This window comes from Beta vulgaris, chromosome 3 (genome assembly GCF_026745355.1).
Source record: "Beta vulgaris subsp. vulgaris cultivar EL10 chromosome 3, EL10.2, whole genome shotgun sequence".
Classification (NCBI taxonomy): Eukaryota; Viridiplantae; Streptophyta; class Magnoliopsida; order Caryophyllales; family Amaranthaceae; genus Beta; species Beta vulgaris.
Window position 1 is genome coordinate 33,983,137 of NC_079204.1, and position 17,157 is coordinate 34,000,293.

The 17,157-nt window shown below is 38.7% G+C and overlaps 1 protein-coding gene across 1 annotated transcript; it reads right to left on the reverse strand.

Moving 5' to 3' along the window:
• Positions 1-411: 411 nt before the first annotated feature.
• Positions 412-981, reverse strand: LOC104884928 (uncharacterized). Its single transcript, XM_010669631.2, has one exon. The coding sequence runs from the start codon at positions 979-981 to the stop codon at positions 412-414; it is 570 nt and encodes a 189-aa protein (XP_010667933.2).
• Positions 982-17,157: the final 16,176 nt, after the last annotated feature.

The window sequence follows — 17,157 nt, forward strand, 5'->3', positions numbered from 1 at the left end:
TTGTTTCCCTTATTTTGCCCTTTTTGGTCAGTTTGCCTATTTGGACACTGATTGGCCTTGTGTCCAGGTTCGCCGCACTGGAAACACTTAATTCGCTCACCCTGACATGTGAAACCTGGGTGACTCTTATTGCACTTCTTACAGACAAACACCTTCTTATTATTGTCTCCTTGTCTCCTTTGACCTTGATTGTTGTTGTGAGAACTGTTTAGTGTGGTATAACGACCTCCCTGATGGTTACCCCACTATTATTTTCTCCATAGCGAGCTTTTTTCTCATAACCTTGAGTTTGAGAGTTCCCACTTTGGTCCTTCCTCTTGATTCGTCCCAACACTCCTCTTCTCGTTTCAAAATCTCTCATGTTGCAAGCTTTACCATAAGCCTCCATAAAAGTGTGGGAGGTACTACCGCCTAGTCTCTTTTGGATTCTAAAACTAAGTCCATCCTCAAATTTCTAGGCTTTGAGGCTTCATCAGGAACCATATTAGGGCAAAACCTAGCATATTCATGAAATTTATGAGCATACTCTTCTACACTCATAGTAGATCCTTGATTGAATCTAGTGAACTCACTACATTTTTGTCTCCTAATGTGCTCGGGAAAGAATCGGGCCCTCATAGCAGTCTTAAAAGTAGACCAATCAAGATTAGGTTGCATACGAATGGTAGGTCCTTCGGTTTCCCACCAAAGATCAGCATCCTCTCGAAGGTAAAAGGTATCATGGTCAACCTTTTGGTTGTCAGGGATTCCATTGGAGGTGAATATCTTCTCTATATCGCACAACCAGTTTTCTAACACAAGAGGATCTTCTCGACCAATGAAGGTTGGTGGTTTCAAATTGGCAATTTTCTTGGCCATGGTTGCTTGGGATTCCTCACCGACATGGTTGTTGAGTTGGTTTTGAAGAACAAGTCCAAAACTTTGGGATAATTGCTCAAGGGTTCGCAAACGAGCAGCAATTTGTTCGAGAGTCTCAGACATATTTTTGTTTGAGCGGGAACGAGAACGAGTATAGACGTTAAATTGCATAAGCTACCTAGAAAAGAGAAAACAATGGTGTGACCACCATTTATTATTGATGTAAAGTATAATAATGAGACATAAGTATTTAGTTTGAGCTAGGAACACAACTTTAGAAAAAGTAAACATCTTTATTCAATCATTCAATCAACATAACATCTTGTTCAACATAACATCTATTGGTTCTAAAAAAAAAAGAAATCTTATTGCACGTAATAAAATAAAAGAAAGAACAACTTAAAGGTCATCATCCTCCATAAGCTCTTCATCTTCCATCTCAGACTGAGGGTGGGTAGGGTTAGGGCTTCTATTAGCTTCTCCTTCATTAGAACTAGAGCCATTTACATTGAGATTGTAATAGTATTCTTCCATAGCATCAATCATGACCCTTCGTAGATACTCAATAGTCAGAAACCATGATCCTTTATGCGTGTACCTCTCAACATTAGGTGTATCATTAACATAAACATCATTGTATTTTCTTTTGATTGCTCCTAATGGTCCTCGCTCGGGTAGGGTTGTCAATAAAACATATGCTTTCTTTTCAGGAGTGCAAAAGTCTGAATCTCCATATAAGTCATTAAAATGGTAGCTTTCAATAGCCAAGTTCAAACGATGGACATAATCACAAACATCCTCCCCGTATCTCATGCGAATCAAGTAAGGTGAAACAGAGAGAGGGCCAGTGAGTTTCCTCGCTGTCCTTTTTCTTGCGGTTTGGTGAAGTCTTGCCATCTAAAACATAAAGAAGCATATATTAAGTACTTAAAAGTAGTACTTCAAAACATTAATAAAATAATCCCTTTTCGAACCCACTCTCATAACTTAATTCATTTAGTCCTAATTTTATTTATTTAATTTACTTAACCTATTTAGTTCGTTTAGCCCAATTATCCCTAGTTAATCTTAAACCTAAGATCTGATACCACTTTGTAACACCCTCCAAATTTGAATAAGTGTAAAATCAAATAAGTATAGTTTTAAGAAAATCCTTTATTCAAAATTGGAGGATATTACCGCTCATTTACTCTCTAAGAGTAAACGAAAGGCAACAGAAGATAAGTTAACCCAATTGTCGTAAAATAGAAATATCATTACAACCAAAGTTAAATAAAATCTAAAATAGTAACTCCCAAAAAAAACTAAATAAGGTCGTCTAGGTGAATTATCTGAGCCTCCTCACACGAGATCCCATCACCAAGTCCAACCTGCAAGTAATAGAAAGAAGACAACAAGAGAGACAACTCCCAAAAATTAATTCGACTCCATCCCGTAAAAATAATAATTTTAAAAATAAATTTTGATTTTAGAAATAGAATAAAGTGCTCCAACAAATTCAACACTAATGTTTGGATTTTCAACGTTTGTATTGCTAACTCCAAATACAAGTCACATATCATAACGTTTATGCACACAACTAAAACAATAATTTTAAATTAAGAGAGGGAAATGTGAACGCCAGTAGGCCGGGACTAATCCCTATTAACCGCCTACTTCAACAAGAGGTCGTCACCCCAATATAACCATGGCCAAAATCATAGAGTCCCTAGTGTGCACACCCCTTCTACTTGGATCACTACAAATAGAAGGAAGACAACAGTTCGTATCGTATTTAATAATCAACCTATAGATAGTTATACCATTGTATAGGGCAACCTGTTCAACCCCCTTTCGGGCTTCATTACCCTCCTTAGTTTTTATTAAAAGCTCATAATAAACATAAGTTCTCAAGTTGATAACCATACAATTCCACATGTTTTGTTAACATAAAACATACTCTAGTCATAAAGGTTTGCCACAAGAATATTCACATACTAATACTTTAGTTTCAAAAGAATCACATGATTATAACATATTTATACTCTTACCAAGTTATAATAACATACTCCAATTCATAGTATTATGAGAATCCTACTTTTATAATAGTGACTATTAACTCAAAAATTCATAATGTTAGTCTATAAATATTTGTTACATACATATTCACATAATCACATAATCACACAGATAGCCGTTTTGCAACGGGAACTAGGGCACGATGAACATCGAAATTACCTCGAGTAGCGCAGATACGAATAATAAAGTCACCCCTAGAAAGCTCCTTCTACAAAATCTCCATCTACAATAGTAAGTGAATGAACTAAATTAGTCACCTATGTAATATTCGAATCTATTAAGTTTATGAATTGAAGGTGGATGAAATAATACAATTTTCACAAGATTTAATTGTCAAAAGTAGAAAAAAAAAATCTTTGTTCAAAAATTAGAGAATGAAGAGAAAGAAAAGATAAAATAAATAATGAGAGAAAGTAAGAAGTTGTATTAAACAACTTTACTGATTCAAGGAATCAGTTAGTAAGAAAAAGACAAAAAGTAAAACTAAAGAAAATAAAAGGAAAAGAAACAAAAAGAGAAAAAACAGTAAAGTGACACAAAGCTGTGTTAGAAAAGAAGGTCCCTTGGGACTCCAATTCAGTTTTGTACGAAGGAAAAATAAAATGAAAAACGAAAACAAGACCAGAGAAGAGAGAAAGAAGAAAGAAGAAGAAGATAAAGATGAAGAAAGAGGGTCGGCCATCCCGCGGCGATACACGACCCGTCCCCCCTTTTTTTTCTTTTCTTCTTCTTCTCTGATTTTGTTTAACAGAAAAAGGATTTCTCACCTACTGAATTTTTGAAGCGAAAATTATGTTTGAATGAGGTGTAGAAGTCCGGTATTTATTGTCTTAGAAGAGGGATAGAGGAATAATTCAAGAAGGAAGGAAAGATTTGATTGAAACAAAGGAGGAAGGTTAGAATTGATTGAGAGGAAATTTTTGGGTGATAATTGATTGAGAATCAATTTGACAGATTGCTTGATAAACTGACGAAATTTTGGAATCTGCGTGAGATATTTGCTTCAAAATAATTTTTTTTATTATTTTTTTATAAGATTATTATTTTCGAAATTCAGATTTCCAAATAAAATAATTCAAGTATATTAGGTAATAAATGTATTTTTGAAATAATAATAAAATCATGAATTTTGTAGTTTGGAGAAAATAATTATTTAGGAGTTTTAAGAATTTCGGGATATTACAGGTTTTCTCTTTCAATTCTTGGTGTGGGTCGTCTTTTTTTGGCGTTGTTTGTGCTGGTTTTCTCGTTTTCGATGTGACGGCCATGCCATCTGGCTGCTGGGCCGTGGCTGATGCGTTGTGCAGTTGGTGGCTCGGTCTCTTCGCTGCTGCTACTATATTTGTGTGAGAGAGACTTCGTTGAAGTCATCAAGGCTTCATCATCAAGGCATCGTTACTGTAAATTCCAACAGTTTCAGTATACTGTATTAACTGTGAGGAGTAAGAAAGTGTTTTTTTTTCCCGATGAAGTAGTTCAAGAATGCGGTTGTTTACTGGTTAGGAAATGGTATAAGTTTATTGCTCATATCTTTTACTTGGTATCCAAGGATGAAGATAAAAGGCTCTCAAGCCCAAGCATTCAATGCTATTTTGTTGAATCCCATCAGGAAGGTTCATGTAAGGTGAGCCGTAAGGTATGCTTTTTACCTATTTTAGAAAGGTTTTCATTAGTATCTTCCTTTTTAGTATTGGGTGAGAAGTTTATCTTCTTTCTAATTAGTATGGTGGTTTATTTTCTTTGTTTCACTGTGATAATTTCAAGTTCGTATGATTTATTATAAACTTGCAAGCTATGAAGGAAAGTCAATTCCTTCAAAAAATTATTGTAATTGTCTGCTTTTGGTCTTTTGGAATTTTGGTATGCCTATTTTTCGGAAGTAGGTTGACGTCCTACCGAATAGCTAAGGTAGATTTAGCTCTCATCTTTGCTCAGCTTGTTCTGGTCAGCTCCGATTATGGAGTGACTGCTCTCTTTTTGTCCAACTTAGCGAAATCCAATCTAGACTATTGAAGTTACCGGATTAGATTTTGTTGGTTGTTTCTAAAAAATCATTACTTTTATAAAAACTCCGATTTAGGCTACGGAAGCTATTGGATCGTTTTTTCACTCCATTCTAGGCCGCATAAGCTATTGGAATGGAGAAGAACGTTTTTGTCAACATGTGCCAATAGTAGGACTTGACTATTTTGTGCAAATAAGGCGCTGTTAAAAAAAATATGCAATGTCTTTTTGCAAGTTATTATTCATTTTTCGATGAATACATATATAGTTTGTCTGCTATTCATTATGTAATGCTATCACTTAAGATCTTGACCTAAACAACACTTATACACTAAGTAATACGATTATGCTTCTTAATGGAATGCGTTTAGTACATGGACTTGTGGAGTAATTGTGATGATTGAGGTGGATTTGTTATGTTATTGTTGTTGTGGAGTTGTTGTGGTGGTTGTGGTGAAGTTGTTGTGGAGTTGCTATTGTTGTTGTTGTTGTTGTTGTTGTTGTTGTTCTGTTGTAGTAGTGTTGTTGGGTTATTATTGTTCTGTCATTGTGGTTGTGGTGGAGTTGCTGTGAAGTTGTTGCCTATTGTTGTTGTTGCGTCATTGTTATGGTTGTTGTTGTAGTTGTGGTGGCTATTGTGGAGTAGTTGTGATGGTTGTGGTAGATTTATTATGTTGTTCTGTTGTTGTGGTGATGTTGTGGTGGGTTATAGTTAAAATAGTTTACTAGTTTGGAAGATGAATTAGTTTGGATATGATTAAAAAGGTTACGATGATGTGTCCTGAGCTAGTATATGTGGTTTATAGTTTAAGTATATATATCCAAAGTATTCAGTAGAACAATATGGTTCATCTTGTTATTATGATTCAAGAAGTTGGAGTGATAAATTTGGGAATATGATTTACTTAGGTTTGTTATGAACATAGTAGGTGGTGGTTTCTGTTGTTGGTTGTGCTGATGTATTGTGGTTGTGTTGTTCTACTATTGTGCTTAATGTTGTGTTATTGGTGTTGGTGTTATTGTTGGTGGTGGAGGTGGTATTATTGTTGTTTGTGTTGTTGCTATTATGTTGTTGTTGTGTAGTTCTTATTGGATAGTCGTTGTTGATGATGCGAGGGAAGTTATAATCTTAGAATTGGGAGACTGTTATAATTATTGTAGTTGGAGTTGATATGTATGAAGTCGAGTTATGAGTTATGGGAATGACTTCATCAATTTCTATTTGCGGGATTCAGTTTGATTAGCATAATGGTTGCGTTAGAAGAAGATAATTAGAATATTAGTAAAGATTGGTTGTTGATTATTGTTATTGTTATGAGGTGATTATTAGAGGATGACTAGGAATGGAGTATCATTCGAAATTATGAAGGAGATTGTATTATTGGAATTGTTCGAAATACTATGTTTCTTAAAATATGATTTGGTATGATAATGAGGAAATGATTCGGATATGAGTTAAGACCAGATAAAGTCGAATATGGTGTTATGTTATAAGTATTGAGGATTCAAGTATGAATCATTAAATATCTTATTTTATAAATATGAAACTGACGCATGAACATGCACCCCGAGTTAGGGCGGGTAGAGTCCCTAACTGTTGCCTTCCAGGAAGGGCGAATTCCTGGCGTTATAGGACATGTCCGGTTAAGTCTTGCAAGCAGAACAATAAAAGGCGGGGTGACGACCCTCAATAGTTTGGAGACATCTGGTACTGCGTGGTACCCCCTCCACTCGCGTTCATGCCAAACGATTTGATTTTGTAAAACTATAATAACTGAGTTAAATGTGATTATCTGTTATTATAACTATGTGTTAGTTTTCAAAATACACCTAAACTTGTATTTTCTATTACACAGTGTGTACTCAGCTTTGCTGATAGTGTTGTCATTTCTGTGGCCTGTCACATGGTGGGTCGCAGAGTCAAACATTGTTGCAGGTTTGGTGTTGTGAGCTCAGAATTTTGAAATGAAGCAAGATAAAGATGTCGTGGATTATGGATTGAGTTTGCATTTTATATAGTCAATTAAGGAATAGTTTCTGATATTTTTCGTTGTATACAATATTTGGGAATATTAGTCGAGATATTGGTGTAATTGAAGTCTTATATAAAGGATTCTGTTTTGTGGCCAAATGACCCACAGGTTCAAGATCGTTTTCTAGGTTATGTTTCCGCTGCGAGTAAATATTTTATTCGAGGCTTATTAAGCATTGATTGTGATTAGTGAATCTTAAGTGTATTTATCTAGCAGCTCGGGAATCGGGCTGTTACACTCTCTCTCTCTCTCTCTCTCTCTCTCTCTCTCTCTCTCTCTCTCTCTCTCTCTCTCTCTCTACTACTACTACTACTACTACTCTCTTGCATTCAGCCGCAAACTCAAGTATACTTAGTGAATTGGCATAATACAAATATTTCTGTGGTTTTCCATTTTTTCTAAGATTTATCCACGAAAAACTTCCTTTGTGTCCTTTACAATTATTCGCACTTTATTTCACACATTTTAATTGATATTGCAAGTTAATTATCAATCCATCTCCAAGCGAATTAATCCTTGTTTAAAATTTGCCTAAAATAGTTTGACGTTGAACGTGGGGCTAATAATTAAAAGCAATCTTATCAATCCTAGCAATTTTCCAAGTATCAAAGCCGAGATCAACAACAAAGTCGTAACCCTAGCTCCCAACACTCCTTCCAAAGTGCTATGTCAAGAAGCCATATCGAAAATTGGTAATATGTCTGAAAAAGTATCTAAAAATAGAAAATTTAGATATTTGTACCCTGTCGAAGTAAGGAACCACGACATATATGTTTGGAATAGATTCCATTTTGAGAGAGTTGAAAAAGCACTATCTCGTTGAAAGGTTCTATAAATCTGCCCTTTCTCAACGCATTTCATTAGACATAGACTCTGTTTGTTTCCTCTTTTTCGATAGTAAATATTTCACAGGTCATGGAATGTAAACAAAACCCACGAGTGAATCGAAAGTTGGATCTACATTGGATCTCACCTGAATCGCCCCATCAATCCTATTGAGAAGAAGTTTGGTTTCAAACAAGCCCTGGTTCGAACAAGAGGAGTACGCCATGCTAATGTGCCTTGGATGATCCACATCCCAAGGTCAGATGCTGATGGGCACATTGGACTATCCATGTGGTTGAGAGCCCTCACAGCCCAGGCACAACGATGCAATTATCAGGGGTGCGCTCTACCACTAAGCTAATAACCCATCGTGTGAGTCCCTGGCGAGAGGCCCACTATGCCAAAAGCGAGGGAAACCCCCTTTTTTGGTCCCCATGTCGCCACACGGGGGGACATGGAGGCAAAAAAGGGGATCATATTGTTCTGACCTAGGATAATAAGCCCATGAGCTTGGTCTTATTTCGCCGCCGAGAAACAAAAGAAGACTTCTACCTCCAAGTTTAACTCAGACATCGTTCGCTTCTTTTTGGGTGTGAAGCAGTGTCAAACTAAAATACCCAACAAGCATTAGCTCTCCTTGAAGAGGAGGTGATCCGGCCGCACTTTCCAGTACGGCTACCTTGTTACGACTTCACTCCAGTCGCTAGCCCTGCCTTCGGCATCCCCCTCCTAATAACTCCTAAGAATGCAACTAACAAATTCCTTATTCTTTAGTCTTTTATTGTGAAGCAGTTATTCCCGCAGAATTGCACATGCCAACTGCAAGATATGGACTCATGACAGAAGACAGGAACGATGCGGATTGTCTCATGACTTGGATACTATTGACTAAATTAGATTTGCGTCCAAAGTTAGGATGATAGCTTACCAACAAACAGTGGCAAGAAGTTACAACAATAAATTCCAACTTAGAGATTAGGTCCTTGGGAAGACGTTCCAAAATACTAAAGATCCTAAAGTAGGCAACAGCACATATTGGTCAATCACCAATGGTGTGCAAATCCCATGAAGTTGGAATGCAACTCACCTCAAACAGTATCATTTCTAAACTCAACTTCTTGTTTCGCATTTACATTACATTTTCCGCCTTGAACTTTTACTGACTAAAGCATCGGAGGGCTGTTGACAAAATGTCGATGGCATAAGTTTGAAAAGATTTATTGCAAGGGGCAGCAACAGCCAAAGTGCAAATTCATGAGCAACATTACCAAACATTACTCGGACTTGCATACCCAGGTAACTTGCGAGCCGCAAAAGTCAAGCAGGTATCCATTGGTAGCACCTTTCACAAAATTTCCTTTTTACATTTGTTTATCCGAAATTCAACTAAATCAAACTATAATCGAATTACATTGAAGTTGTAAACGTACTCAACTGTATTATTTTTATTCTATTATTATTATTTTTTTGTAAATAATACTAAAATACCTTTCAATTATATTCTTTATATTTTCTTAATTATGAATAAATAACTCCAAAAATACGGAGTATTACAGGCTTCCCCCCTTTAAGGAAGTTTCGTCCCGAAACTTTGAGGTAGCCAGTCTTAGCGACGACCTTTTGCACTTCTGAGTCCCAATATTTCACAAGCGTTTTCTACATTTCGTACATCAGATAAACAATAATTACACATAATTAGCATAATTAACATACTTTAGGGTGAAAGCGCGAAATTCTATCGCATTCTTCCCTCCTTAAAAGAAAAGTTACGTCCCCATAACTCACCTACCTCTTGAAAAAGCTCAGGGTACTTCAGACACATCACATCTTCGGCTTCCCAGGTGGCTTCCTCGGTATTTTGATTTCTCCAGAACACCTTGACAATTCTGACGTCCTTATTCCTCGTACTACGCACCTTGTGGTCTAGGATCTTGATAGGTTTCTCCTCGTAAGACAAGGTGTCATCTAACTCGACATTTTCAGGTTCTAGGACATGTGACTCATCAGGTACGTATCTCCGGAGTTGGGATACGTGAAACACGTTATGGGCCCTTTCTAAGTCGTTGGGCAATTCCAGGCGATAAGCGACTTTGCCTACTCTCGCCAAAATCTCATATGGTCCTATGAATTTAGGGCTTAACTTCCCCTTTTTCCCGAATCGCATCACTCCTTTTACTGGAAACACTTTAAGCAATACTTTTTCCCCGACTTTGTAATTCTCTTCCCTTCGCTTCTATATAGCATAGGATTTTTGCATGTCCTGTGTAGCCTTAATCATTTCTTGAATGACTCGCACCTGATTCACTGTCTCCTGAATCATCTCAGGTCCTAACACCACAGTCTCACTAATGTCATTCCAACACAAAGGGCTACGACATTTTCTCTCATACAGTGCTTCGAATGGTGCCATTTTAATACTAGCATGATAGTTGTTGTTCTATGAGGATTCTATGAAGTCCAAATGGTCTTCCCATGATCCCTGGTATTCTAAGGCACAAGCTCGTAACATGTCCTCTAAGGTCTGGACAGTTCTTTCAGTTTGACCGTTTGTAGCTGGGTGAAAGGTTGTACGCATCAATAGCTCACTACCAAATGCTTCATGGACATTTTTCCAGAAATTCGAAAGGAATCACGAATCTCTATCTGATACTATACTCGTGGAAACTCCATGCAATCGAATGACATTTTTTACATAAGCCTTGGCTAAGGCTTCCATACTCCACGTATCCTTCATAGGTATGAACCCGACAGTCTTGGTTAGTCTGTCCACTATTACCCATGGTATTATTGCCTCCTCGACTCCTAGGTAAGGCTACAACGAAGTCCATGGATATCGAATCCCATTTCCATGTTGGAATATCTAGAGGTTGGATCTTTCCTTGAGGTCTCTTGTGTTCACTTTTGACTTTCTGACACGTTACACATTTGAAAACATCCCAGCTACTGCTCTCTTCATCCCAGGCCACCAGAACATCTTCTTAAGGTCCTTATATAACCTATCTCCCCTTGGTTGGACGGAATAAGTCGTGTTATGGCCCTCACTCATTATCTTCTGTTTCAACCCTTCACACTTTTGTGGTACACACCACCTACCCTTTTATCGTATACTTTCATCTTCATGGATCGCAAACCCTTCTACTTTGCCCTCTTTAAGCTTTGCTTTGACTCGCTCAAGTTTCACATCCCAAGGTTGGCTCTCTCTTATTTCGTCTAGAAAGTTGGGATCGATGGTTAGGGCACTCAGCAATTTTTCTACCTCCCCTGCATGAACCACTTCTATCTGGAGTTTAGAAAATTCCTCATAAAGTTTGTCGGCAACAACCAAGGTATTCAGGTTATGGCTAGACTTGCGACTTAACGCATCAGCAATGACGTTTGCTTTACCCTCATGGTACTGATGTCTAAGTCATAGTCCTTAATGAGCTCTAACCATCTGCGTTGTCTCATATTAAGGTCTTTCTGGGTGAAGATGTATTCGAGGCTTTTGTGATCAGTGAAGATTCGACAGGTCACCCCGTAAAGGTAATATTTCCAGATTTTTAGGGCAAATACTATGGCGGCCAATTCTAGGTCGTGTGTCGGGTAATTGACTTCATATGGCTTCAACTAGGGGTGTTAACGAGCCGAGTCGAGACCGAACAAGGCCAGGCTTGGCTCGGCTCGAAAATGTGAGGGTCCAAGCTCAACTCGAGCTCGAAGCTCGTTGAGCTCGAAAATCCGGGCTCGGCTCGAGCTCGAGAAAAGAAAAATTCGGCTTGGCTCGAAAGAATTCGCGAACTATTCGGCTCGAAAAAGCTCGAGAATGTTTCTACTACGTTTCAGCACACTTGCTTCCAAAATCGAATATCTAGTTTTTTCCAACGAACGAAATGCATACTTCAAACTTTAAAAAGAAAAAAAAAAGTTGATAACAAGTTTAACAAAGTTTATATCAAACTTAACAAAGTTTATAAGTCACAACTTTGAATTCATCATACTATGGCACATAGAAACCTCGAATTCAGATTAAATCGAAAAAAAAAACTGAAAATAAGAAAAACAAGTGGAACATTACCTGTCATCCTGCTCGCCGCCGAAGAAGATGTCGCTCACCGCTGCAGACTGCTTCTCGCCACCAAGAAAACCAAGGCACGCTGGTCGCCGTCGAAGGTTCGCCTTCGAAGGTCTGGTACTCGAGATTGGGGATGTAGGGTTTTCCGAAAACCCTTTAAGAAGAACGGCTGAAAAATCTGAATGCTGGTGTTTAACTTTCCAGTCTTTCTTTTTGGTCTTTCTTCAATTTTTTGTTTTGTTTTAAATTTTAATTGGGCTGAGAAAAAAGCCCTTAGTTTGTATTTTTTAATTGGGCTAAAACTTTCAAATTGGTATATATTTTTAAAGTGGACTTGAAATTGAAATTCAAGTTGGGTTAAAAATTAATGTATAAAAATTTACTTCAAAATTTTTCGAACATGTTTGCGAGCTTTCGAGTCGAACTCTACTAGGCTTAGGCTTGGCTCGTTAAGGTCACGAGCCGATCTCGAACTCGAGCCGAGCTCGAACAGTTTGCGAGCCACCTTGGCTCATTAACACCCTTAGCTTCAAATGACGGGACGCATAACCTATAACCTTCCAATTTTGCATTAAAACACAACCCAACCCATTTTTGGACGCATCACTATACACATCATATCCCTCGTTCTCGTTAGGCACGGTTAGGACAGGTGCTGATTTTAACCTCTCCTTGAGCATTTGAAAGGCTTTCTCACTGTTAGGGATGGCAGTGGGGCGGGTCAAGTAGGAGACCCGCCCCATCCCCGCCTAAGTGGGGCGGGGATTGGTCTAGGTTTGGTGGGGATGGGGCGGGGATGGGGATCAAAATCCTACCCACAATGGGTGATGGAGCAGGTATGGATATTATGATATCCCCGCCCACCCCGCCCCATCCTTGCCCGCCTCGCACCACCACCGGCCGCCCCACATATATATGATTAATATTCGACTTATATACTTATATTATTAATAATTTTATCTTGCAAAAATATAAATATGTGGGTTTGACGCAGGCACGAAGTGGGTGCGGATACTCATGAGGGTGGTGGGGGTGGGGATGAAGTGGGTACGATACGGGTATGAAGCGGGTGTGCGTACCCATGCGGGTGGTGGGGTGGGGATGGGTATAAATAAATACCTGGTGGGGCGGGGATGGGTCTGGAATTTTCCCTCGCAATGGGTGGTGGGGCGGGGATGGGGATTGAAATTTTATGCGGGTGCGGGTGTGGAGGTACCATCCTCCGCACCCGCCCCGCCCAATTGACATCCCTACTCACTGTCCTCATTCCAGTTCAATCTACAATCCTTCTTCATCAAGTTGGTCATGGGCTTTGCTATTTTGGAGAAGTCTTTCACAAACCTCCTATAGTAACCGGCTAAACCCAAGAAACTTGTTATATCTGTGACATTCTTTGGGGTAGGCCATTCACTCACGGCTTTGATCTTGGCAGGATCTACTGACACACTCTCCTTGGAGACGAAATGACCCAAAAATGACACTCTTTCCAACAATTATTCACACTTCGAAAACTTGGCATACAATTGGTTGTCCCTAAGTGCCTGTAAAATGACTCTCAAAGGACCCTCATATTCCTCCTTGCTGCTAGAATAGATCAGTATATCGTCTATGAACACAACGACGAATTTATCGAGGTAGCTAGGGTCGAAAAATCCTATTCATGAGGTTCATGAAAACTACAGGTGCATTAGTTAGCCCAAAAGGCATGACCGTAAACTCATACTGACCATATCTAGTCCTGAAGGCGATCTTAGGTATATCATGATCATCAATCCTCAATTAATGGTAAACGTTACCTTAAGTATATTTTGGAGAACATCCCTGCACCCTGAAGTTGGTCAAACAAGTCATCAATCCTAGGTAATGGGTACTTGTTTTTTCACAGTGACATTGTTCAACTCACGATAGTCTATACACAACCTCAAACTACCATCGTTCGTCTTCTCAAATAAGACGGGAGCTCCCCATGGTGACATACTAGGTCTAATATACCCTTTGTCGATCGAGTAGTTCCTCCAACTGGTTTTTCAACTCGTTCATTTCTGCTGGAGCCATTCGGTATGGGGCTTTCGAAATTGGTTCAGTCTCAGGTACTAGGTCAACGGTGAACTCTACATCTCTCCTTGGAGGCATACCAGGTATTTCTTCAGGAAAAACATCCTGGAACTCTCGGACTATAGATACATCTTCAGGTCTCAATGGATCATCCTCAACTCTTCTCACCGAACACATAAATAGAGGTCATCCCTTGTCTACGTAGTTCTTAAGCTGCAAAGCATTGATCACCTTAATTCCAAGTTCTCGAGGTATTCTCCTATATGACACCCTTTTTCCCGAGGGATCTCTCAGTTCCACTTTCTGTGCATCACAATCTATCTTAGCCATGTACTTCCCAAGGCAATCCATCCCCAAAATGACGTCTAGGTTCGATAAGTTATATCTATCAAATCAGAAGGAAAGAAACCCTCCCCTATTTTCAGTGGCACTTTTAGAAATCTCTTAGAGCAAGTAACAGTCTCCCCAAACAGAATAACTATAGGCATAGAAATTGAATCTGACTCGACCAATGCTAAAGTTCTAACAGTTGAATGGGCAATAAATGAAAATTATGCTCCATAATCGAACAATACTTTAACAGGAGTAGAGTTGATAGAAAAAGTACCCGTGACAACATCTCTACGAGCCTCTTCTTCGCTAGTCGTCATCATATACAACTTCCCCTTGCCCTTATTATCATGGGTATTGGTTGCATGGTTCCCATTAGATGTCTGATTGTTGGTGTTGGTTGTTGAAGGCTTGCAGTAATTAGAATTGCCATTGTAAGCGCTTCCCCCATTTCCATTCCCGTTCCCATTCCCATTTCGAGGCTTGTCCCCATAATTCCCCTTCTTTTGGCCATTGGGGTTAAGTTTATTTTTCGAGTAGGACTCATATGCTCTATGTCCCAATTTTCCGCATTCTCGGCATTCTACCTTGTTACCCTCACAGTCTCTCCCAGGATGGTTGTTAGGGCACTTTCTACACCTATACACACACTCAGGTATGCGGTTGTTGGTATTATTATTGCGGTTATTGTTGTTTGGACTAAAGTTGTTGTTATTAGGTCCCGTTCCGAAATTCATTTGAGGGTTTTGGTGGTTTTGGTTCCCATTATGCTTATTTTGAAACTTCTGGACCTCGAGGTTTGGATTATCTTTCCGTTTCTCACCCTGTTTACCCCCTTCCTCTCGCTTCCTTATGGCATAAAGATGAGCAGCTTTGCCAAACACATGATCTAAAGAGGTGAATGTATCTCCCCCCAGTCTTCCTTGCAGGTCAAGGGTAAGTCCTAGTTCGAAACGTAAGGCTTTAACTTCCTCAGTAGGGGCAATTTCCAGGGCAAATCTCATCAGCTCAATGAATTTTCGGTAGTACTCCTCAACCGACAGGGTTTCTGCTTCTTAAGGTATGGAGGGTAATATTTGTCCCTTAAGGCCTTTTTGAAGGTTTTCCACCCAAAATCAGGTTGATTTAGGAGGTTGTCCTTAGCTTGGGTCCACCAGAAATGGGCATCTCCCTGTAGGTAGTAGCTAGCTAAGGGCACAGTTCTCTCATCAAGGCAGGATAGGGTGAAGAAAAGTTTATCGAATTCTCCAACCCAGTTCTCTAATTCCTCGGTCCCCCTTTCCCATTCAGTATCGGTGGGTTCCTACGAACAACTTTCTCAGACAAATCCCCATCACGGTTGTGACCTTGTGCTAGGTTGGCTATGATTTGCACCAGGTCACGTATCGATTGCTCGATATTCAGAGAGGCTTCAGATGTGCCTCCCGACCGAACCATTCTACGCCGAAAATAACATAATAGCTATCTCAGTGACGTACACATAATCTTTTACTCACCTAACAATCACATTGCACATATAACCAGTTATGGTTGCGAACAAACATTAAGTTTCTATTGACTTGCACAAACATCTTAAATAAGACGTCACAACCAATAATAGAGAAAACACAAATGTATCATTAAAATTTTTAAGACATATTATATGTATATAGGTATTTAAGAGATAAAACGATCGTTTCAAGCAATTAAATAGTTTGTCGTAAAATAGGGTTTTAGTTCAACACCATTTTGGAAACATCTTTTATACCACTTGAAGCTAACTTAGTCTTTGAACCACTATACACTAACCTATCCTTGTACATCCTCTTAATCTATTCATATTTGAAAATTTCAAGAATCTTTCACAACTTCAATTGAACATCAAACAACACATACGAAGGCACGAAATGAAATCACAATTGAAATCATCCCTATGATTTAATGCACGTAACATAATCTATATGCTCCTATCCCATACTACCCATTTTAAAATCCTTTTAAAAACATCTTTGAATATAGGAGTTTCTGGCGCTGATACCAGTTTTGTAACACCCCCAAAATCCATACACGTCTACGACTATGTCGCACCGACTTTGGAAGTGTTACCGCTGCGATGAAACGCAAGGCATAATAAGAAAGAATGTGAACTCAAAACGTTATCTCGAAAACTGAAATGCAGCGGAAATAAAAACGTAACTACAACTCTGAAATCATCAACGACCCCTTCTATTCAAACCACAAACTAATATAATAAATCATAATTATCTTATAATACTTAATTACAACACTAAAGTGTTCAAAGACTAAGGACTACCCCCGTATACTCGGATATCATGCAGCAGCACCAGTACACTTAGTTTGCTCCCCATTGTAGCATCAATGGTTCATTATAGGTCAACAAACACATAATAACATGGAATCAGCCATGCTGAGTACATAATAAATCATTGAATGCATATAAACATAAACAAAGCAATCGTGAACAATCCTAAACATGATACTACAATAACGTTACATCCTTTACTCTTTATTTAGTTGGCAGCGTACGGGCAGAGTCATCTTACTAGAATCATACGGGCTACTTAATCCTTAATAGACAACTTGGTCTATTAGATGAAATACAAATACGGTTTCGTTCCGTCTCACACCCATCACCTTAGTATGCATACCCCCAAGATCGTACGAAACCTTCCACCTACTTGAGTTATCAAAATTTATAAGGACACTATTGTCGTCGCAATAGGCCTGCGTAAAAGTGTTGAACAAATCCCACATTCCCCCTATTGTTCATCACTTGTAGGGAGTCCAACTATAAGTTTATTACCATAGTTCATTCTTAATACTGTCTATTCATATCACAATCACATAGAATCATTTAACATGTTCTCTTAGTTACAATACTCAAATCTTTTCTCTTGTAATACTCTTGTTACACCATGGATCTGATAATACGAATAAAATGCT